A 22,807-nucleotide genomic window follows, 5' to 3' on the forward strand; every position below is an offset into this window, starting at 1 on the left:
AAGTGTGATCCCTCTATAGTTGCCAAGATTCAGATCGAGTTCTAAGTACAGTGGTACATCAGTTCTCAAACTCATTAGAACTCGAATTTCTTAAAAGTCGAATCAACCAGTTCGAAAAAAAATTACCTAGAACTCGATCTGAATATCAGAAGTCAAACCGTGAACACTGACCTAAGGTAACTTGTCCACGCGGGGAAATGAGTCACGCGGCACGTCTCTCAGCAGAAACAAAGGGTAACGCTTCAGTCTCAGCCTCGCATTCGCTGTGATTGCATCGTGCATGTTTACACTAGCTGAATACATACTGTATATTTAGACAGTAAAAATACATTTATACAATGATAGACAGTAATAGTAATTATATAATAAAATACATTTAAAAATAAAGATTTCTTATTTTAATATTACTAATAAACCATTAATACATTTAATTATAATAATATTGTCGGGCCGAGCGGGGACAGAAGGGAGACAAAAGCGCAGGCGTCAGGGTATCGGGGAATACGGGGTTTAATTACAGGTAAGGCAGGCAAAACGCAGACGGACAATACAATGACCGGACTGGGGAAACAAACTGAAACACGGACTAAATACAGCGGACTAATGACAACAACCAGAAACAGCTGATCACACGGGGATTCCACATGGGGTACTTTAAAAATTACTGTTTTGATAAATGTGCTTAGATGTACAGTATATGCTTTTCTTGTTTTGTCTGGTTCATTTTCTGTTTAAATGCTAAAAAAAAAAAAAAAAACATTTCGGTGTAATTTTTTGGGGCTGGGAACCAATTAATTGGTTTTCCATTATTTCTTATGGGGAAAATTCGATCAGAACTCTAACTTTTTAGGATTCGGTCCGGAGTTCTGAATGGATTAATTTTGAGTTCTGAGGTACCACTGTAATTTTTTTTTCAAACTGGTTGGTTCAACTTTTAAGAAATTCGAGTTATAATGAGTTCGAGAACTGAGGTACCACTGTATATAGATATTAATTATATGACATTGAATCACTGTTAATGTTTGGGTGTTCCATTGAGTAATGATTAACACATTGATGTATTGTCCCTGAATCACTGCAAATACATGGTTAACATATGATTAGTATGATTAACATTAGTATGATTAACACGATTACTTATGCGATCAATTGCGTAACATATTATTTATTGTCTATTGCAACTATTTTATTAAGCCATAATTCTCTGTGCACCAGTTGGGCAGCTTCGAGTCTCTTCCTGCAGGTGGTTTCTCCCCCCCTTTGCGCCTCTGTCTCCCTCTCCAAGGTCCGAGCCTTCTTCAGGGTCTGCGGAACGAACTGCAGGCAGCTATCACAAAGCGAGGTCATACAGTATTCAAAACAATCTCTTCTTGCCTAAGACATAACAGACCCAATATGCCTCCCCTCCCAGGCCTACTAAAGTCCAATTTTACTTCCACAGTGATCCTGTCTGGAAAATTGTGATATATTTTTGTCATATCACCCTCCCCTAGTTTGATTCTGAGCGTAGCTCTGCGTTTGTAGTTTGCATTTTCTCCCTGTAATATTTGTGTTTTCTCTACATACTCCAGTTTCCTCCCAAAGTCAAAAATCATGTAGTACATCTAAGTGGCATCTCCAAATTGGGTTATTCATGGACTGCGTGCTTCAGGTTGGAAATTACAGATACCTCAGGTGATCAAAGACCCACACTGCTCACTGAATCATTTTAATGGTTAAATGGAGGCTCAAGTCACCCAAGAGGTCTAATGCTTTGCTACTGAAAGAAGGCGTTTAACCTAAATTGCAGAATTATCCATCTGTACATATAAATTTCATTTTAAAGTATGATTTTGGTTGGTTCAGGGTTTAACCATATAAAGATGTAAAAAAGCAATGAGCTGTCTTCTGGATAATTATCGCAGCTTCTTTCCTGTTTCACATCTCCAGTCCTTTCTCTCACTCTGTGAAATGCACAGTTTGCAGCTTTCCTTGAGGGAGGGCAGTGTTTATTACACATTATATATATTCCAAATTCCAGTAAACCTTTTCTTTCTTTCTTTATTGTAGCTTCAACAGTATTCACCATTTTGCTGAGTGGATAAAAATCCCCTTTCAGCTTCCTATAATAAAATGTCCCTTTCTGGGATGTGTGTGTTGTATTGCTGATGTGTAAAGGAGGAGATATCTGTAGGGGTGGACACACAGAAAGACCAATGCGGTGTTCAAAGCCCAAGACAGAAACGTGCCGGCGTTTAATACACGTATGAGAATTTCATCTCAAAGACACTGGCATCATTTGTACAGTGAGTTTGTACTTATGCTGGTAGTTCACTGAAGCAATAAATCATAGTAGTAGCAATAACCTGCATTTTCGACAGAAGTGCTACTTTTCAATGCATATTCTTTAAACCGAAATAAATCTAGCACATAGAGATTTTAATCCGTTTCACAGGTCTTCATCATTCTTATCAAGATTCCCCTGTGATAAATAGTTCATGTTCTGATTCCAGTTTGTGAATGTGATACGCATGCCGCCCTGCGATGGCATGGAGCCCCAGCATGCACATAACCTCCTCATAATCATTGTTTTGCTGCCTTTTGTTGGCCTGATATCTGTTCTTTCTCTCAATCTATTGGTTTTCCTCTTATTTACCTTTTGACTGTAAACTTTCACTCTTGTCCTGTAAGGTTGTCCTGAGTCCATATTTGAAATTAGGTCTGTTTTGCTGGGATTACTTAATGATCAGGCCTTGATCATTCACCTCTAATTTGGGCTTCTGCTGAAATGCCATTTCTGGGAATGCAGCTCAGTTTATGTTTTTTCCCCCTTCTCCTGAACCTGTTAACATCACTCTGTTGTTCAGTGTTCTACAAAGCTTCAGTAGCTCTCCTCACTAGGGACAGAACAGGGAGAAAATGTACTCTAGGGGAGAATCAATACTATGAGAACAGGAGGAAAATTGGCAACCGAAAATGTAGGTTTAGAAAGAAGACTGATGGCTGGCAGGACAGAGCAGTGGTTACCAGAGATGTTCACAAAATCAGTCACAAAATCAGAAACAGAGTCAAGTCTCCGTTGTGGTTCCAGTATGACATTGCTATTTTTCAAAAATTTAACTGCCTATAAGTTTTTTTTTTTTTCTGTTAGTAACTTTAGTTAGTAACTAAAAGGGAATCGCCACTTTAACAGTTGAAAAACTGCGTGTGTCATAGTTCCTTAGGTTTATACAGTGGTACTTCAGTTCTCAAACTCATTAGAACTCAAATTTCTTAAAAGTCGAACCAACCAGTTCCAAAAAAATGAAATTACCTACAGCTCGATCTGAATCTCAGAAGTCAAACCGTAAACGCCGACCTAATAAGATAACTTGTACGCACAGGGAAATGAGTCACGTGGCACGTCTCTCAGCAGAAACAAAGGGTAACGCTTCAGTTTCAGCCTCGCATTCGCTGTGATAGCATCGTGCATGTTTACACTAGCTGAATACGTATATTTAGACAGTAAAAATACATTTAGACAATGATAGACAGTAACAGTAATTATTAATAATACATTTAAAAATAAAGATTTCTTATTTATTTTAATATTAATAATAAACCATTAATACATTTAATTCTAATAATATTGAATGGAGACAAAGGCGCAGGCGTCAGGGTATCGGGGAATACGGGGTTTAATTACAGGTAAGGCAGGCAAAACGCAGACGGACAATACAATGACCGGACTGGGGAAACAAACTGAAACGCGGACGAAATACAGTGGGCTAATGAAAACAACCTAAAACGGTTGATCACACAGGGATTCCACACGGGGTTAACGGGGGGGTGTGGCACACAGAAGGAGTGGACGATCGGGGCAGGACACATTGTTTGGATACATTTATTTTCTTACTTTACAAATTACTGTTTTGATAAATGTACTTAGATGTGTTTAGTACAGTATATGCTCTTCTTGTTTTATCCGGTTAATTTTGTGTTTAAATGCTAAAAACAACATATTTAGATGTATTTTTTTGGGCCTGGGAACCAATTAATTGGTTTTCCATTATTTCTTATGGGGAAAATTCGATCAGTTCTGAACGGATTAACTTCGAGTTCTGAGGTACCACTGTATGCATTTTCAAAGTAATCACTACTTCAAATGCCTTTGAAGCAATACAATTTCTTGAAGAACCTAAGTACTATTTTAATGTAGATTTTAAAACTAATAATTTCAAAAATAACATTATGATGAAATCGTCCCTTGCGTAGAACAAGTAAACTTTAATTAGTGTGACCAATCAGAAACAGCCCAACTTAGCAACTACAATCAACTATGTACACACACAGGCACACATAGGTTTGTAATTATATCTTTGTGGGGACTTCTCATTCATTTCTATGGGGGAAAACTCTAATCCCAACATGACGACCTTAACCCCTACCCAGCTCTAACCTTCACCGTAAGTAACCAGCCAAAATACAAGACTTTTTTAGTTTTTGATTGCATTCACAGATTTTTATCAAATTGAGGTTATCCATATGGAGACCTGAAAAAATGTCCCCAAAATTAAGGAAGTTTTGGTCCCCAAATGTGATCTATGCAAACCCATACACCACACACATGCACGTGCATGCGACAGAATTGAGCTCACGTGACAGAATGACTGTGCAACTGAAGCCTTTCCTGATATGATTAACAAAAATAAGCTTCCTGTGTATGAAGTAGCCAGACCAAAACATCCCAGACTCTGCCCTCGACTGCATTAAAGTGATGTAATTGGCTAATGAATGAGTATACGAACGGCCATTCAGAACGTAACTCGTTCATAAATAGAGGAGCGTCTGTATATATCGTATGTGGTGTACAATGAAGAGATGCGGGCACTTTTCAATTTGGAAGAAGATGTCAGAAACGTTTTTGGGACATACCTGCTAAATTATCAGATTAATGGAAATCTATGCCCATCTGTGTCACTGTATAACAACACAGTGTATTCTATATATAATTTGTGATATTGGTTAAGCAATACCTATTTCTAAGTGGTGCCTTCTAATGTCAAATAAAACTAGGAATATCCCACGCTTTGTCAGATCGGGTCCGATCAGTGTGTGTACTAGTGGTAAAACAGAAAAAGCGTGTTTGTTGATATCACCTGGCATCACGCTACTCTGGCTCACTGCTGCATGTCGTGATGTGTTTAATGCCTTTACAGTTTGGGGAGATTTGTACACTCAATGCTTCGCATGTTTAGAAATTTCAACCGAGCCTTAAAACTCTTATTGTTCACGAGTCGGAATTGGAGTCCGAGTCAAAAAATAAGTCAAATCAGAAGTCAGTTTGAGTGCAACTTGAGCCCGAGTCGCAAACTCAAGTCCCCATCGCTGGTAGTTACAGGACTTTTAAGTCATTTGGTTTAAAGATCGTTCATTAGGTTTGTAAAATAAGACACATGTAATACCCTTCAGCAGTTAAAGGTTTTTAAGTAAAAGATGTTATTGCCAAGATCTTCTTTCTGATGTTTTATTTGCATTACAGATAAATGTGTAGAACGACAAAGCAGAATCAAATTGATGTTTTCTTAAGTAGATAGATGAGGGTTAGCAAGTGGGTACGATTTTAGGCCGGATTGAATTGCAGGTGTAACTTTTGTTGTCGGGGGTACTGCAAGTTTTAAGTAAATGATAGGTGTTCTTTCAGAAATATGTCTGATGAATTAGTACATAGAGGTATAAATTTATTGATGTAAATTTAATCCTGTCTGGTTCAAGGTCAAATTACCAGAAGAGACTTAAATTCTGAGACATTGCTTCCAGTTTTGATGAAAGCCCAGATATTCCTGTCGGCATGGATTCTGTGCAGTTTTACTGGCTGCAGTTAAAATATTCCTGCTTTGGTCAGGCTGCATCCTGCTTAACAGCTGCAGAGACTGGGGATGTTCCTCCCCTCATCCCAGTCCCCCAGCATTTTCCCATAGTCACCGTCACCAGCAGTTCCATTCCTCTTCATTTACAGTCATTCACACTTGCTGTATAGTGAGTGGAACATTTGCATTCATAGACAAATTACAAACAAATTATAAACAAAGAATAGAACAAGACTACAGAATAGATGGCTTTATGCAAACTAGAGAAACTCGAACTAGGGAGACAGTGCTGTTTTGTGTTCTGTCCCTGAGGTTTGTGCATACGATTTTCTGTCTGCATGTTCTAGAAATAGAATTAGAATTGGCAGTCTTTTATTGTCATTATTCCACATATCACAAAATTGCAGAGCAACTACCTTCAGATACGAAGAAGAACATTCAGATGTGCTCTCTGTGGTTATGATCAGATGCATCGACATCTGAAGCACCATCCCCGTCGCCATACTGTACTTCATCTTCCTGGCCATGCCCAGGAACAGAAGCAGAACCGGGTGTCAGGCTGCGTAGTCCGATTTCTGCCCACTGAATGCCCACCAGACCTGGTCAGCCTACAGAACAGGTGTGCCGATATCTACCCTCATTTCCTGCAATTGCAGTGATTGTCTGTGTTTGAGCAGATCGCATGGTCCTAGAAGCCAAAGGCTTCTTAGTTAAGAAGTTAATTCATTCAACCTGAATTGCTGAGAGGATTGTAAAGTATGTATTGTTTTCCTATAAAACAAACACATTAGCTGTGATGGATTGGCACCCCATCCTAGGTTGTTCCCTGCCTCTGGGATAGGCTCTGGACCCCCCACGAACCTGAATAGGATAAGCGACTACAGAAGATGGACGGACAGACAGATACATTTGTGTAAATACAAATTTGAAGAAATTCTTAATACATTGTTGTACATTTTAAAAAGCACCTAACAAATCTGAAATTTTTATGTGAACATGATATGTACTAAGCACTATGGATTTATGATTACTGGCTTTGATTACTTTAGAATATGCCAGTATACTACGCTCACACTTTTCTGAAAGTGAAATCAGCCCAGCCCTTGCATCCATTTGCAAATGTTTTTGATCCCTTATCTGCCGTAACAGTGAATAGACTGCCTCTTTGAGTGGTGTAATCTAGAGACTATTCACTCAAACTAAATTTCTTTGTGATGCTGTTTTCTACAGTGAAATATTCCTTCACACAAAAAGCTGTGTGTCTTTTGTAATATCCTGTCTGAAATGCAGAAAGGAGACATGCATGTAATGTGCATGAAAATGACCATTTGCATCCATTTCCTTTGGGGACAGCCCTTACCCACAATTCACGTCAATCCTTTGTGTTTCATTTTGAGTGTGTGTGTCGGTGTGTCTGTGTGAGACTTGAGATTTAACTCTCGAAAGTGCCTCGCCTTACAGTCTGTGATTTTCTTGCTCGACTCTGGATTGCTGCCAACTTAAGTGGATGAGTTAAAGGTAGATTGATGGATCAATCTGTGGCAATGTTAGGAACATAATGAGATATTGGGCACCTCGCCTAGTTCATTAACACTTCTTCGTAACGAAATTAGGTTAAAGGAAATTTGATAAGTAGATTAAACTAAATAAATCGCTATTTGGGTTTTTCCTTTGAGGAAGATGTAGCAAACAAATGTATCTAGCAAAGCAGAAAAACTTCAGATCCCTGACACTACATTCATAACTGGTTTAGGTAACAATGTATAATTACGTTGCATTTTTAATATAATATACACAGCGTTCAGGCAGCCTGGCCATTACCCCAACCTTATGTAATACTCATAATGGTAATCGCAGAGAGCCATCGTCCTTGTTTGCGTAAGTCAAATAATAACGTTGAAAGGCCGCCTCTTTCCATTAGCTTAGATATGGCTGATGATCACTTGAGCCTTTCAGGGCTGTCGGCTCGCGATTCTGACAATAACACAATGGCCATCTCGGTTCAGCTTTGGCATTTACCAACATTGCACTAAATAGTTTTTAGAAAGGTCTGGTTAAATCAAAGGCTCTCATGGAACAATAGCTTGTTCTGTGATGTTTATGGGTGTGTTTACATGTCTGTGGGTTCAGAAGCTCGCCGATTCTTTGTTAGCCTGGAGTGTCTTATTTTTAAGTATGGAATTGTTGGGTGTAATTGCCCAGCATAATCAAATTTTGGGGAGGGTTCGAGGTAGTTTGTCATTTATGTAATGTGGGTAGTTCAATGAATAGGTGGCACTGTTTGGATCTGGCCTCGTGCGTTTGTTTGTATGTGTGTGGGTGGGCGGGCACGCATATATTACATTGCGAGGGCCAAACCTGTAATTTTGACATTGTGGGGATATTTTTTATTTTTTTGGTTCCCACAAGGGGGAACTCAGTTTTATAAAAGTCTGTGAATGCAATCAAAAAGCTAAAAATGCCGAAAGTCTTGTATTTTGTTTGGTTACTTATGAATGGACAGTCCCCACAAGATATGAACACAAACGTATGTATGAGTGTGTGGAGCTTGCATGCTCTCTGTGTCATGTAGGTTTTTTCCCCCAGTCCAAAGATGTTCACTTAGGCTAATTTAGTGTTTCGCAATTGTCCGTAGGGTGTGAGTGCTTAAATTGAATGATTAAATTCAAGACTTTTAAATAATGCATTCACTTCATTTTAATCAACTATCATAGGTGATCCTTTAGAAAAAAATGTTTTGTGTGACTGACATGCTAGTAGGTTGCACCGCAGCCAGACATCTCCTGAGTCTGGGCTTGAATGTCCAAAGACTTGTGGTCTCAGTGGTTTGGCTCTTTTAAATGCCCATGGTGTGTATTCCTCTTCATACCCTGCCACACGCTGGCATCATTCCGACCCTCTGCTTTCTGGAGTAGGCTACCGGATTTTATTGGTATTTACAGATCTTGGATCTGGGATTATGTTGGATTTTGAATAGTTTCCCCCCCCCCAAAACTTTTACTGAACAGTGCAAAACATTGAATTCATGTTAATTAATATTCAGTTACTGTACAAAAATAACCAAGCTGGATATTAAATGTATGTAGCGATGAATCATTCATGAGGAAAACCTAAAAAATAATAAATGTAATTGATATAAATAATTTGCGTGTCATTGTTTGATCTATATTTGTAACGGGGCAGATGGGTAACAGGGGCCATGAGACATGGGGGTGGCCGCAGGAAATTGGTTTACGTGTTTTGTGTGGATACATAAACAAGGCAGTGAAGGGATCAGTACAGCCGAGCCGGCAGATGAAGGGAGAAAAAGTAACGTACTGACAGATGGGAAACGTTTCCAGGGTATTGAGGACCTGAATAGACAGCATGAGTGGTGCACGGTAGGATTGGTTTGCGGGAGTTAAGACCAGAAACAGGATGACCCTTTATAGTAGTGATGAATGACCTGAATCCTACCTCCTTAAATGGTGGTGCCCACATCTTATTGTGTCTTATGTTGTTAATAGGGTTCTATGGGGTTAATAGCATTTATTGCAGCATGATAAATTCAGCTGCCCTGTATTTTAGTGAATGGTGTCACTACAGCGCAACACGGTAAAATTTTTGTGGCAAAATAGGTACGTGAATTTTGCCTGCTAGCCAGCTATCATACGCAATTCAAGACATGAAAAATGTTCCATATACTTAATGAGGTTGCCGGATTGGGAAGTTAAGCCCTGGGAGATCTGCAGGTCAGGTGATTTCGTAATGTCCCAGCACTTGATGGATTTTCATGGAAAATATTTGGGATTTGCTTTTAAGCTTGGTTAAGCTACCGCCTGTAACTGGGGGTCAACACATTTCTCATCATTTTATGTCATCGTACTTTAGAAAATCTCTACCTTTTTTGACCATCACTGCACAATTCACAGATGAAGCAAGGTAAATCGAGCTTTCTATAAACAGTCTCTAAACACAAAACCTCTTACGCACACATATTTTTATTAATATTTGCAACGTAAGAAAGATTTCCAGTATAAACATAAAACATGCTTTGAGCTCATACCTTTACATGGAACGAAAATGAAATGAAAATATAATACAATGTAACATGAGCATGAATATGAAGATATGCAGTAGCTACGTGAAATGTCAGATGCACAACGAGACTGCAGCCAGTTAGATTACTTTTCTGTGCAGCTCTTTCTGTTATCTAAACAGAGGAATCCCATTACCACTTTCATCCATGGCCCATTCATCTCATTCCAAAAGACGATCCATCAGCAGGTTTGCTACTGACTTAAATTTAAGAGCTTTGCGGCACTTTAGGTATGGACTGACATTACCCTTTCCCAGATGGTGGACAGCCCCTTCTGTTGTCAGAATTAAGGGATCACATTGTGTAGTTGAAGTGGCCATTGTTTAAAAATAAAAAGTCACTGTCCTCCAGACAATAATTAGTGATTTGTTATTGCCATGGGATGTACAAAAGCTGATTTGGATTTTCATAGCTAGTTCATTGCTAGTGCCTCTGTCTGAATGTATCAGTGATGATACATAATTACCAGATCTAATCATGTTGAAGACCTACTGTACTGTACTGCTAGGCTATTGTGCATATAAGTTCACTTGATATATGCTACCTCTCGGTAACATTATTAGAAATCATGGTATTGGGTTCCATTGTTATGCTGATGGTACACAGTTGTATATATCTGTTAAACCAGATGATGCATCGCAGCTCTCTGTCTCTACCGGACATCCGGTGTTGGATGGCAAAAAAATTCCTAATGTTAAACCCAGAAAAAAACAGAAGTACTGCTAGTTGGACCCAAGGCTGCTCGAAATAAGTTTGACAACCTCAACCTTAAGCTTAACCCAGTGGTCAGGCATCTTGGTGTCCTGGTTGATTCAGATCAATGTTTCGATACTTACATAAGAAGCATTGCCAGAACTGCGTTCTAGTTTCTATGGAACATAGCCAAGCTTCAGAAGATGCTCTCTTTGCATGATGCAGAAAAACTAATACATGGCTTTATAAATTCCAGACTAGACTACTGTAATGCCCTCCTTTCTGGTTGCCCATCTGGATCCTTACATTAACTTCAGCTGGTACAAAATGCTTCAGCCAGAGTTCTTACAAACAAAGAATCTGATCATATTAGCCCTGTTCTATGCTCCCTTCATTGGCTTCCAGTTAAGTCTTGGGTTCAATACAAAATACTGCTATTTGTAATGTACTGAATGGCCTTGCACCAGAATACCTTAGAGATCTACTAGCCTCTTACAACCCTCCTTGCTTACTTCGATCTCAAGGAGCGGGATATATTAGTACGTAGGGTAGAAAGAACTACGGCAGGCTGTAGAGCACTTTCTTGTAGAGCTCCTCAGCTGTGGAATTTTCTTCCAGTGGATGTGCGAGATTCAGACTCGCTCACAATGCTGAAGTCCAGACTAAAAATGCACTTGTTTAGTCTATCTTTTAGGGGCTCTAGCTCTAGCTAACTGCTCACTCCCAATTAGACCTGTAGTGTGAGGTGTAGAGCTGGGTGGGGATCGATGCCATTGGCTTTGGATGAACTGAACTGTCAGTGCTGTCATACCCCCTTGTGAAATTGGAGTCTTGATGTTTCAGGGACTCCCCATACCTGCGTTCCCACCTGCCTCCCCCTCCTACTCATGCTGCTGTAGCCATATCTGCCGGAGCTTCATACCGCACTCACCTTATTGTTTGCACTGCCTCTGGTCTCCTCTACTTTGGCTAATTGCCCATTTTATTTCCCCTACTCCTTCTGGGGTGTGCTGCCTGGAGACCGCAAATGATCAAGATATCCTGCCTACCTTGCTGTCTGTGACATCTCCATTACCTATGGCTTCTTTCCGGCCCGCTCTCCTGTACGCCCTGTTGCTGAACCACTGTTAAGTCCTGCCATCAGAAGCAGCGCATGTACCTTCCTGCCAGCACCTGCCCGCCAGCACCTGCCCGCCCCAGCTTTGAAACTCAAATCTTAAGATTTGGATAGTGTTGTAGTCAAGACCGCCGAAACCGAGACCAAGACATTGCCGAGACCGGAGGGTATCAAGACCAAGACACTGCCGAGACTTGAGGGGTACCAAGACCAAGTACACTAAGGCGAGACCGAGACCAAGACCAAGACCGAAAACAGACTAGGGCTAGAATCGACATCACATTACTCAGATCAACTGTAGAGAAAAAAGGCATTTCTGTAAAGTGTCATTACTCGTTATATGAATTTCATGTTATCTTTTCAATTATATTGTCCATATGTCCATATATCTCTCATTTAAAATCTCCCAGGCCTGATGGAAAATAATATTCTCAGCAATCCTCTCCTATAACCATTTTATCAGACCTCGTCAAGGGAAAGAGATGGGATGTACCAGAAAGATGTTCATATTAAGGCTCTTATACCAGGGACAGAGGCCTGGGGTAAGCTATGAATACAGCTATGTAATGATCCTTTGCTTTGAATTGAAGAGACTGAGCCTCCAGCTTGACTTGCACCTCCAAGACCGTGCTTTCTAATGAATGTAAAATACCAAATTTATTTGAATTATAACTATGCTATAGACTTTGTGGACATTTTCGGACATTTCTTTGCCAACTTCACTATGATGTGATGTGTATGATGTGTGTGGACTGTGAAGCACTGGCAGTGTCCGTTGAGAAAATGTATACAGTGTAACGTTTTTAAAATAGATGCATCTGACTGGTTGCATTTGAACTGAGGCGTGTAATAAATAATGATACTGTTCTGTGAGGATGTGCTGTTTTCTTTTTTTTTTCCCCATCCCATCGAGACCGCTAGACAAGACCGAGACCAAATAGTCGAGACCAAGACAAGACCGAGACCAAGACCGGTCTGGAGAACTACAGCACTAGATTTGGATACTGTGAATTGGGACTTCTGCCATCTTGCTCATTTGAATTTGACTTCCTCTGCTGGCCCCTGGAGGATGGGTTCCCCCTTTAAGCCGGGTTCCTCCTAAGATCGCCTCTGGCTTGCTTACTGGAGGCTTTGGCAGGAATAATGCAAAGTGCTTTGAGACAATGTAGTGTTGTGAAAATGTGCTATACAAGTAAAACTGAATTAAATTAGGAATGAAATTATATAACTATATATATAATATAAAAGAACAAAACCAAGACGTTTTCACTGTCTGCCAGGATTTTTCTGTTTGGGATCCATCTGACATTCTCTTTGGCGGTGCAGAGCTGCCAGTTTCTAGCTGTTTGTGCATATTTCACTTTTGTGACTTACACCATATTCAGTGTGAATTATAGATAAGTGAAGCCAGAGTGGTGAAAGTCATCATTTGCTTTGGAAGGGTTCGTTTAAATATAGAAAACAGGCGTCACAACTGACTTTGAGCTAGTGCCTAAACAACATATTACTGGTGACTCTCCAGAGAATAAACTAATTAGTGTATATACCCAAAAAGGCCTCATAAAAAGCCGTATAGCCAGGGAAAGCCCATCAGTTACGTCCTTGTGTGATTGTTGCGTCGTGTGATTCTGCATGATGGGCTGTTTCAGATGGGAGCTGTTATGGTTTCTCCGTAATCTGTTGAGTAGAAAACCTAGATACCAGAGTCCCGAGTTCTAACAAGTGCTGCTTGCTTATAATTAGCCTAGTATCTCCCGTGTTCTATTGTTAGTGCGTAAGTGTCTGCGTTTTAATTGCAGCATTAAGCCCAGAGTTTCCTGCAGAGTCACTGGTTTGTCCCCTGTGTGTCTGCTTTTTAGGTTTCCACCCCAGAGAGGTCTCAGCCCCCCAGGCACTGGAATGCTGCTTGAAGAGGGAGGGGGCCCCCCAGGCCCTGCTCGCAGGCAGCCCCCCAAGCCAAGGCTCCCGGTAAGGCCCCTCTTTCTCCTCCACTTCCTTCCCTGCCCTGGAGCCTGGCTGTATCCTTATTAGGCTTAGCTGCTGCTCTTTGAAGAGAGAACCAGGGCACAGACACCTCACAGCTCTGTCCTAAGCCGTCTCTGTGATGGGCATTCGGGGGTGTGGCAGTGAGCAGCACAGTCGCACGCTCATCCTGACCTGTAGGCAGCCAGAAGTCTCTGTGGACGGTTCTGTGACCCCAAAAGGCCATGAGTGGACTGAGGACAACCAGGGTCGGTCTTCTTGCATCCCTGTCATAGCGCTGTGTCAGCAAAACCATTCACCCATGAAGGTGATATATACTGTCAGCTACACTGGTTGTTCATTGGTGGCCTCGCAAAATGTCCGAAATACAGGAAAGACAAGTGAGCCCAAGGCATTTTTGCGCCGTGGATTGGCTGGCCTTTGGAAGGAGGCCCTCGAACCCCCGGGCAGCTTTACCCCACAGCCAGTGAGCCTCAGCAAGAGGGCTCCTGATTGGAGGTTTCCATATCCCTCCTGAGGCTGGCCGGCTTCTCGATGGGACGCTCGTAATCACTGTGCGGGCACTTTGTGCTTTGGGAGTCATGCACCCGGCATGCGGTTCAGGTTCACTCTATATGAATCCTTTTAGTCCAAGACGGTGCGATATCAGATCGGACCGCAGCGGCTTCCAGTGCAAGCGAAGCGTTACTGGAAGTAAGAGACGTGTCGCTCCCGATTTGAGGTGCTGTGCTCAGAGTACGCAGCCGCCTCTCTCTCTCGCTCATTAAACCCAAGGACCCTGCAGCCTGAGTACAAAGCGGGTGCTTGGTTTGTGCAGAGGCTGTTAAACCCATTTAAATGGAGAGGAAAGGATTTTCTTCTCTTTTGTGTGGCGGTAATAACTTGTGATTAAGTGAATTAATCTGGATGGTGATTGGATTTACCGGTCAAAGGGAAGCTATATGTGCCTAAAATGACAATGGCAGCTCAGCAGAGTTGTGCGTGCTTGAAATGCTGTGTGAGGTGCGGATGTCGCGCGACACTCTGTTCCTCTTTGCCAGCAAGGTGTGCTCCTCTTCCTCAGTTTTTGTGGAGGCTCAAGATGAGGAAGAAGTTAAAGACCATTCCCTCGGTCCTGGGCATCTTCAGACCGGTGGTGGGACGGTGCTGCCATCAGTGCACCCCCAAGAGCCTGGTGAGAAAGGAGGGCATTAGTATGGAAGAGGGTGTGGTCTTGTTTGGAAGGGGTGTGGCCTGAGTGTGACAGGGGTGTGGTCTTAATTAGTGGGGGTGCCCTGGGTGTGGTCTTGTTTGGAAGGGGTGTGGCCTGAGTGTGACAGGGGTGTGGTCTTGCTTAGTGGGTGTGGTCTTGTTTGGAAGGGGTGTGGCCTGGGTGTGACAGGGGTGTGGTCTTGCGTAGTGGGTGTGGTCTTGTTTGGAAGGGGTGTGGCCTGGGTGTGACAGGGGTGTGGTCTTGCTTAGTGGGTGTGGTCTTGTTTGGAAGGGGTGTGGCCTGGGTGTGACAGGGGTGTTCTCTCAAAACGGCACCTCTGTCTCTCAGGGATGGAAGCTACTGCAGCCGTCGCCCTCCCTGGGATTTCGGGACCTGCTGAGCGTAAATGAGACTCATACCAGGTATGCAGCCACTGCTTGCTGCCTTTCCCATTCCTCTTGGTGCCCTGCGGTCCCACCCTCGTCCCTGTCCCTTCTGCAGGTACCGGGGCTGGCTCGTCAGGCGGCTGTGCGGCCTGGCATTCGTCTGGGGGTGCAGGGTGTATCCCGGCGTCACCACTGACATCGGCGGACAAGTCCGCAGCAGTGAGCGGTGAGCAGGGGGCTTCGAGTGAGGGAGTCGCATAGGTCACCAGCATCATCATAGGCTCCATCGGCAAGATGCTCCGGTGACAGGCGGCGAAGACGTGGTGGGAAGCTGCTTAAAAAGGATTTATTCTAGAGAGGCAGAGTGTCCGACAGGTTACCTAGAGATGAGGTGGGTCTCCTCTGCCTCTGCGTGGTCCCCCTCCTTCTACGTTTATTTCTTCAGCAGCCCATGCATCTGCACTTTTGGCACAAAGCTTTAATTCAACTCCAGTCTTATTGCTGAATAACTTTTTTGTCGGGCATGGAGAAGCATTTCCCTGCAGAGAAAACAAGCCTGCTTTGCTCTGGGCGCGTGTGTACGCACTTGGGCTTTCAGTGCAGTCATTGTCTGCTTGGAAGGCCTTCATCTTGTGACCGCTGTCACCCTTTTTTTGGGCTGCGTGCCTCAGGGTGCAGAAGGTGCTCTCCTCTGCGGACAGTGTGTTTGAAGTTCCCGACCAGCAGCAGCAGTGCCCCATGCTCAACACCAGGGGGCAGGCTTCCCACTTCTACTCTCACGTTGAAGTCAGCATATCTCCAGTGCTGCTTAGGTCTGTCTTCCTGGCTATCTGTGTGTTTGTGTGTGTGTGTGTATGTGTGTATGAGAGAGAGAGATGTAACTTATGCATTTATTTGTCTTCCCGGCACATGACATTCATAAATCTATGCTAGTTTTATCTGTGCATCTCACCATTTTCCTTCCTTTTTCCTCCAGAGTGGCCAGTTGGATGGTACTTAAACTATTGCGTTTCCTATTCTGTAACATCCAGATCAACCTCAACCAGGTGGCTGCCCTCCAAAGAGCCACAGACATGGTATGAGTCCCCTGGCCACACCCCCTTGGCAGTGACCCCTCCCCTCACCCCCCTCCCCTGTAGCTCGGACTCCCTGTCCTCACCTCTTTTTCAGTCATGTAACTTCATTTTAGGAGTACTAGAGTGGCACAGTTTGTGGAGGCATTGTGGAAGCTTTTGTCTTGAAAGATTGATATCCGTGATGTCAGCCACATGACATCAGGAAAATCAACGCAAACAGACAGTTAATTAAGGCTAGGGACCAGTGGATCCAGTTAACTGGATGTCCACACACCGCCCCTCTGCTCTGCCCTTCAGCCATCTGCTGCATTCATGGTGTGGAACTGTGCTTCAACAACAGCTGTTAGCTAAATAATACTTGGAGGTCCTTAACCATGCAGCAGAGGTCCCCTAGACTTCGGTGGAGCTCAGTCTAACCTTCTCCCTTGTCAGTCGGTGTCGGTTCACACCAGTCCTGCCTGCTGTTTCACACTCGCTTTATTCTGGTATTGCTGGTAGACGTGGAGGAAGCAAAGAACCAGAGAGTGTTGTGGAAAGCGTTAGGATAAGCTTAGCTGAAGGCCCTTCTTGTGCTCTTTGCAAGGCAGGATTACACCATTTGAAGTTATTTTTTAAGGAAGCTTATTTATTTTATTTAAGTCGCCCATGCTGTGTGTTAGTCTTTTTTCAGTTGTCTCTCCATGAATTAAATGGTATGTTTCGTTCTGTGAATCCATGTTAATTAAACTTGATGCTAATAACACCAGCTGTCTTTAAGCATATATGCATTTTTATGTAGATGTTTTCTAAGAGATATACAGATTTTATGTTATCTGTTGGTCTCTCTGGGTGGTTAACTGGCACCTCATCTCCGACGTTCTGTTACACACTCGCCAGTAGCCATAGCAGCCGTTGCTAGCATGAAAGTCAATCATGGCTTTGAATCATGGGAATATTAAGTTACATTTGCTCTGTGTGTGTGTGTGTGTGTGTGTGTGTGTGTGTGTGTGTGGGGGTGCTTTTTGGCAGGGGGCTCCCCTGGTCTTCGTCTTCCAGCAGCAGTGTGCTCTTGATTACGTCCTCATCCCACACATCCTCTTTTGTCACAACCTGAGGGTCCCCTACACCGTGTGTCACCTCCAGCCCGGAAGATCTTGGCTCAGGTACCTGACACGGCCCGCCCTGGCATATCGGTTCTCTCAAAATACTCATGGCTCCTTCTCTTATGGCCTGTGCTGAATGTCCTGGAAATGCCATCAGCATGTTCAGGACGTGGCTTTATGTCCGGTTTCCCTCCCTGGTCAGTGCTGTGGCCTGGTGTGAGCTCTCTTCTGTGCTTCTTCTCTCTATTAAATCTCAGGCTGGTCCTCCAGCGACTGGGCGTGGTCTGTCCCCCCCCCAGGCCAGAGGGGGATGCAGAGGCGAGCCGCTTGTGTGAAGCCATTATGACTTCTGTGAGTCCGATGGTGGGGGGTGGGAGGGGGAATCTGTACCCTGACCTGATTCGGGGGGTGGGGGGGGCACAGGAGACCTTGATACCTGCTCAGCATCCGCTGCCCTTTTCAGATCCGTTAAAAACCCGACAAGCCTTTGATATTGAGGCAGCATCTATTCATTAAGGTCCCAGGGCAGTAGAGGAATCAGCTGAGGTCCGCGTTAATGACCACCCGGCACCGAGGCCTTTTGCCACACGCTGGTTCTCAGTCGCTGCTTGTGAGATGAATACAAAGGAGAGTAATATATATGCATCTTGAATGGAGAACGGACAATATGTCCGTAGCGCCGGAACATTTTAGGGTATCATTCTCATTTTCTATGAATCCTTGGCACTATGGAGCAACACTGATTTCAACAATGGTAGAGATCAAATCAGCCCCAAACCCCCTGCCGCCTAAACACTCACGCTCCTCCCACAATATTGGTAGGGACATGTCCCTACTGCCCCCACCCTCGCTCGTGGGGCCCACACCGCTGTCATCATGGACGGGCGTGGCCCCAGGGCCCCCCCCCCCCCGTGTGCCGGCATGCTACATGCGATGAGGAAGTAGCGCCCTTCCCCCAACCAAGGCCGGCCTCCTCTCGTCGGCATTCTCCTCTCTGGCATTGAGAGCTCTGACGTCGCATAGTTTTTAAGGCAATGATGTGGAAGTGAGGCTTCAAATCACGGGTCTGTAGTGTTATTATGCTGACAGTCACATGCTGTCTTAATACGCACCTCATTGGCAACCTTCGCTTAAAGCAGACGACTCAGGCACTGGGGATTTTAAAACCCTGGTCCTTCCTCTTGTAAATTAACAGTTGGAGCAGGTCTGGGGGCCCATTTTTAAGGTTAGGCCCATTCCCTGACATGTACTCTTCGATTTCATTCACTTTTTAAGTCGCCTTTCCAGCAGCGTTGTTCTTACGGCTGATTTACTACCTGCCCCAAGTTAATATGAGTCTTCCTGCATCCCGCCGCCAGTTCATCAGCTTGCTGCTCCGGGAGGGTCAGAGCGTGAGCTTAGCTCTGCGTGGGGCCCACCAGCAGGGGCCAGAGGAGCTGGTGAGACTGCAGGAGGCGCTGAGGGACGGCTCGGTGCCCGACGTCACCCTGGTGCCCGTGGCCATCGCGTACGACCTGCCTCCGCAGCACAGCCTCCGCGGTCAGGTACGTTCCCTCCCTTTCCAGAGAGGTGATGACCCTAATACATTAGTAGTTAAGCACAGAATAATGATCAAGGCAGTAATGGCTATTGTAACCAGGTCAGTATGAGTATCGCTGGTAGCACTAACTTGGATGACATCACTGCAACTCTCATGGTCACGGTTTCTGAGCCATTCCGTTGTGTGTGTGTGTGTGTGTGTGTGTCTGTGTGTGTGTGTGTGTGTGTGTGTGTGTCTCTCCCCAGCAGAGCCCCTGGTCCTTGTGTTGGTCCCTCGCTTCTCTACTATGGGATGGTCGCCGGGGAAGCGTCAGGATCCACTTTGCTCAGCCCTTCTCTCTGAAGGTACCACAGGCATCTGTCTGTCTGCTGGAAGTCGTCTCAGCTCGTGTCTCTGCCCGTATCTGTGAGATCTGCTCTCTACTCGCGTCAATGCCGGTGTCTTTCTCATCTATCGTCTGTGCCCCTGCTGCTCCTCTTTCTTTTCTGTCCCCCTGTAGGAGATGTGCGAGTCTAGGAAGTGCCATGTGGATGGAGGGCGCCCCCTGCAGGAGCTCCTCCTACCCAGCATTCTCGGCAAAAGGTTCACTTTACTTATCTATTTCGAAGTCGTACCTTTGGATGTGACTTTGCCACCATGTGGCAGCTCCGCCTCTCTTCAGCGCCTCTGCGATACAGAGCTCTCCGTCCTTCTTCTTCTCGTCCTGCCGCTCCCATTTCGCTTTCCTCTAACGTCCAGCTCGGAGTCCTTATCTGGGTGCACGTCAGTGTCCTCGATGTCCCCCACCTCCCGCTGCCCTGAGTCACCCCCGTCGGAGAGAGAGCTGAGCATTGCTCTCGACTTGCATCTTCTCCATGGTGAGCATCTCGCCGTTGCGTGTAGGAGCCGCAGTGTCAGTAACGGGCCGCAGTGTCAGTAACGGGCCGCAGTGTCAGTAACGGGCCGCAGTGTCAGTAACGGGCCGCAGTGTCAGTAACGGGCCGCAGTGTGGCCCACTGCCGTATGCTTCTCCCAGTACCCTGCATGTGGGCTGGCTGACTGTGACACATGTCCTGTCCCTTGCAGCCACCTCCACCTGCACGGCCATCATGTCCACCACCTTAGTGTCCTGCCTCCTGCTGCATAAGCATCGTGAGGTACAGTACCCCCCCTTCAAGCGTAATGTGGTTTGGAATGGCTCTCACTGCCTCTAATCGCTGGCAGTGAGGGGTGAGAGGTGCTGGCTCCTTTCTGATGGCTAATGACCCATGATTCAGAATCTAAAACAGTGCACAAATGGGCCGCAATAGTGAAAGTAAAACAATAAAATCAGTCCTGAGTGCCTGGTGTCTGGTAGCACGTGGTCACGCTTTGGCGCCTTTGCCCGGCTGTCGCCTCCGTAACGGGGCCTCACGGGCACCATCTCCCCACGTGACCCCCTTTCCTGTCTGTGACAGGGCGTTCGGCTGTCCCAGCTCTGCCGGGACGTCTTGTGGCTCGTGGAGGAGGTCGTGTTCCGGAACCAGGACGTGGGATTCGGGGGGTCACTGCCAGAAGTGGTTTTCCATGCCGTGTCCCTGCTGCAGCCCCACCTGCACCTAGTGCGGCTGCCCCACACAACGGACCCCCTCCTGGCCCCCCGGTCAACTCGCACCGCCATCCTGGCCCTGGCAGGGCACTGCCCCCTCCTCACCCACGTCTTCATCATGGAGGCCGTCGGAGGTGAGGCCTCCTCCGTGTGTCTCTGCGCCGTCCCGTGGGTGCGGCCGCGTGACTCGCTCAGGACGGCTGCCTGCCTCCTAGCCTGTGCCGTGCTGGCCACGCTCCGCGAGGTGGCGGCCTGCGGCGGCGGCGGCGAGGTGGAGTTCGACGTGGTGCTGAGCCAGGAGGAGCTGAGCGAGAGGGCCCTGCAGCTCTGCCACCTGCTGCCCGCTGCCGGATATTTCCCTGTGAGTGACGCCACCAAGGCACTCCTTGGAGGCCGGGAGCACACGGGTCCCAGCGGGGCGTCTGGTCGCATTTGGCGGAGGCACCGCGAAGCGAGCAGACGGCCCCGGACGCGAGGGTAATGACCAGCACGTCATGTGACGGCCCCATAGATTACTGCAGCTCGTTCATTCATAAATCTAATCGCTGTATCTAAACTTATAAGACCCGATGAGTAGATGAGCTGAACCAGTGCTTTTCGGGAGAATCACAGCACAGGTGGCATCATTCCAGACTCTGGATTATACTGTATTTACTGGGATCTAATGAAATCCGTAAGTATCCCACCATCGTATTGTCATTGCTGTGTTGATGGGCCTCTTGCTGGCTTTAATATACAAGGAGGTGAATCACTTGTGCTTTAACATCCACCCCCCTGTACCTCACTGGTTTGGAATGATGCTCACTGAATGCACCTCCGCAGCCCTGATCAGATATGCAGCCCTCAGGCGTGGAACAGGTATTTCCCCATATAAAGAGTTAATTGACGTCAGCTGTTGTGAAAACCCATCAGTAATCATTCGGGCTGGATAAGGGCAGCCCTATCAGTGGTCATCTGAGTAAATATGGCCCATTCTATCGGAGCCAAGTTGTCAGTAGACATACCCTAGAGGCCTGCTGAGTGATGAAAAGTGATAAAAAATGAATTAGAGGCCCTCACGAAAAAGGCTTGTTGACGCCTGAGAGTCTATGTTTGTCTTTGGCTGTGGGCCTCTGCTGTTTCCATATTGTACTGTCAGAGGAACTTTGGAACAAGAGTGAATTGTTTTTCCAAAAGTCTATCGAAAGAACATTGCAAGGGAGAGCCGAGGAGCCTTAGAAACTCATGCAAAAATCTTCTGGTGTGTCTGCAGTGCAGCGCGTCTGAGGATTAGCAGCGTCGTGTGGATTAGTGGGCTACAGTGTAGCTAAAAGCATCTGGGTGCAGACACTGCTAACTGTACTGTGACAGTGGCTGAGGGGGCCTCATGGCCGCCTTTACTGAAAACCTTGGTGATTTATTGTGTCGTCCCCGTGTGGCTAATAATTGGCTTATATTTGTGGCTGGATGTCTGATGATAAAAATGCAGGCAATTCGGGAAAGTGAGGGTGGATGTCATGAGTTTGACAGGGAATCAGAGGGCCACACACACACACACACACACACACACACACAGAGATCAGCATGCGGAGGACTGGAGGCGTTTCTCCTGATTCAATCATGACACTCACCCTAACACCCCCCCCCCCCCCATAGCCTTGTCAGTCGCCCTACGCCTTCGCCTTGGATGCTGTGGACAGCCTGGTGCACTGTGGGGTCCTGGTCCTGGAGGAGGTGAGCCAGTCGAGCTGAGTACCTTTGCGATGACAGGATCATGATGCATCTGTGACGTTAGCCAGCGTGTCGCTGAGTGCCGTCCACCATTAAGGAGCGGCCCCCACCCACAGGAACCGTGCGACTCGGCAGAGAGATAATGTGTCAGCATTCCACACATCCAATGGCAGACTCATAACAACACCCAGTCAATAAATGACCATAACAAGCAGTAGTCGTTAATCCTATAAGCTTGTTAGTAGCTCTTAATGAGTTAATGATCTAAGACCCAATTACATTGCAGTATGTTAACCGATAGCTGGCTTGTAAACAGGACTGACTTTGGAGCACGGTGTCAGTGTGTGTGTGATGCGGTTTCTGTATCTCGGGGGGGGGGGGGCGTGTCCCGGAGTCCAGCAGCCCCAGGGCCAGCGCATGTACGACTACTGGAAGAGGGAGAAGGTGCTGATATGGAGCTCTGCCGAGGACGGCGACCTCAGCGACTCCGACTGCGAGAGGCAGGACACGCGCTGTTACAAGGTATCCCGCAGGCTTAGAATGGATATCCTAAAA

General features: G+C 45.6%; 1 protein-coding gene across 6 annotated transcripts in view; it reads left to right on the forward strand.

Moving 5' to 3' along the window:
- The window catches only part of gpat2 (glycerol-3-phosphate acyltransferase 2, mitochondrial), a 76,329-nt gene that overhangs the window by 48,184 nt on the left and 5,338 nt on the right, over nt 1-22,807 (forward strand). For 5 of the 6 annotated variants that reach the window (XM_072704101.1, XM_023838395.2, XM_072704095.1 and 2 more), the window contains 17 exons: nt 13,576-13,684; nt 14,763-14,873; nt 15,240-15,313; nt 15,393-15,503; nt 15,949-16,089; nt 16,254-16,353; nt 17,362-17,495; nt 17,693-17,786; nt 18,794-18,979; nt 19,221-19,319; nt 19,475-19,557; nt 19,714-19,832; nt 20,041-20,111; nt 20,412-20,676; nt 20,758-20,903; nt 22,178-22,255; nt 22,652-22,774. In XM_072704101.1, coding sequence (XP_072560202.1) covers nt 13,616-13,684; nt 14,763-14,873; nt 15,240-15,313; nt 15,393-15,503; nt 15,949-16,089; nt 16,254-16,353; nt 17,362-17,495; nt 17,693-17,786; nt 18,794-18,979; nt 19,221-19,319; nt 19,475-19,557; nt 19,714-19,832; nt 20,041-20,111; nt 20,412-20,676; nt 20,758-20,903; nt 22,178-22,255; nt 22,652-22,774 — 2,004 coding nt within the window. In that variant the 5' untranslated portion in view covers nt 13,576-13,615. The remainder of the gene's footprint in view (nt 1-13,575; nt 13,685-14,762; nt 14,874-15,239; nt 15,314-15,392; nt 15,504-15,948; nt 16,090-16,253; nt 16,354-17,361; nt 17,496-17,692; nt 17,787-18,793; nt 18,980-19,220; nt 19,320-19,474; nt 19,558-19,713; nt 19,833-20,040; nt 20,112-20,411; nt 20,677-20,757; nt 20,904-22,177; nt 22,256-22,651; nt 22,775-22,807) is intronic. The other variant, XM_072704103.1, reaches the window with a different exon arrangement.

Source organism: Paramormyrops kingsleyae, chromosome 2 (assembly GCF_048594095.1).
Source record: "Paramormyrops kingsleyae isolate MSU_618 chromosome 2, PKINGS_0.4, whole genome shotgun sequence".
Lineage (NCBI taxonomy): Eukaryota > Metazoa > Chordata > Actinopteri > Osteoglossiformes > Mormyridae > Paramormyrops > Paramormyrops kingsleyae.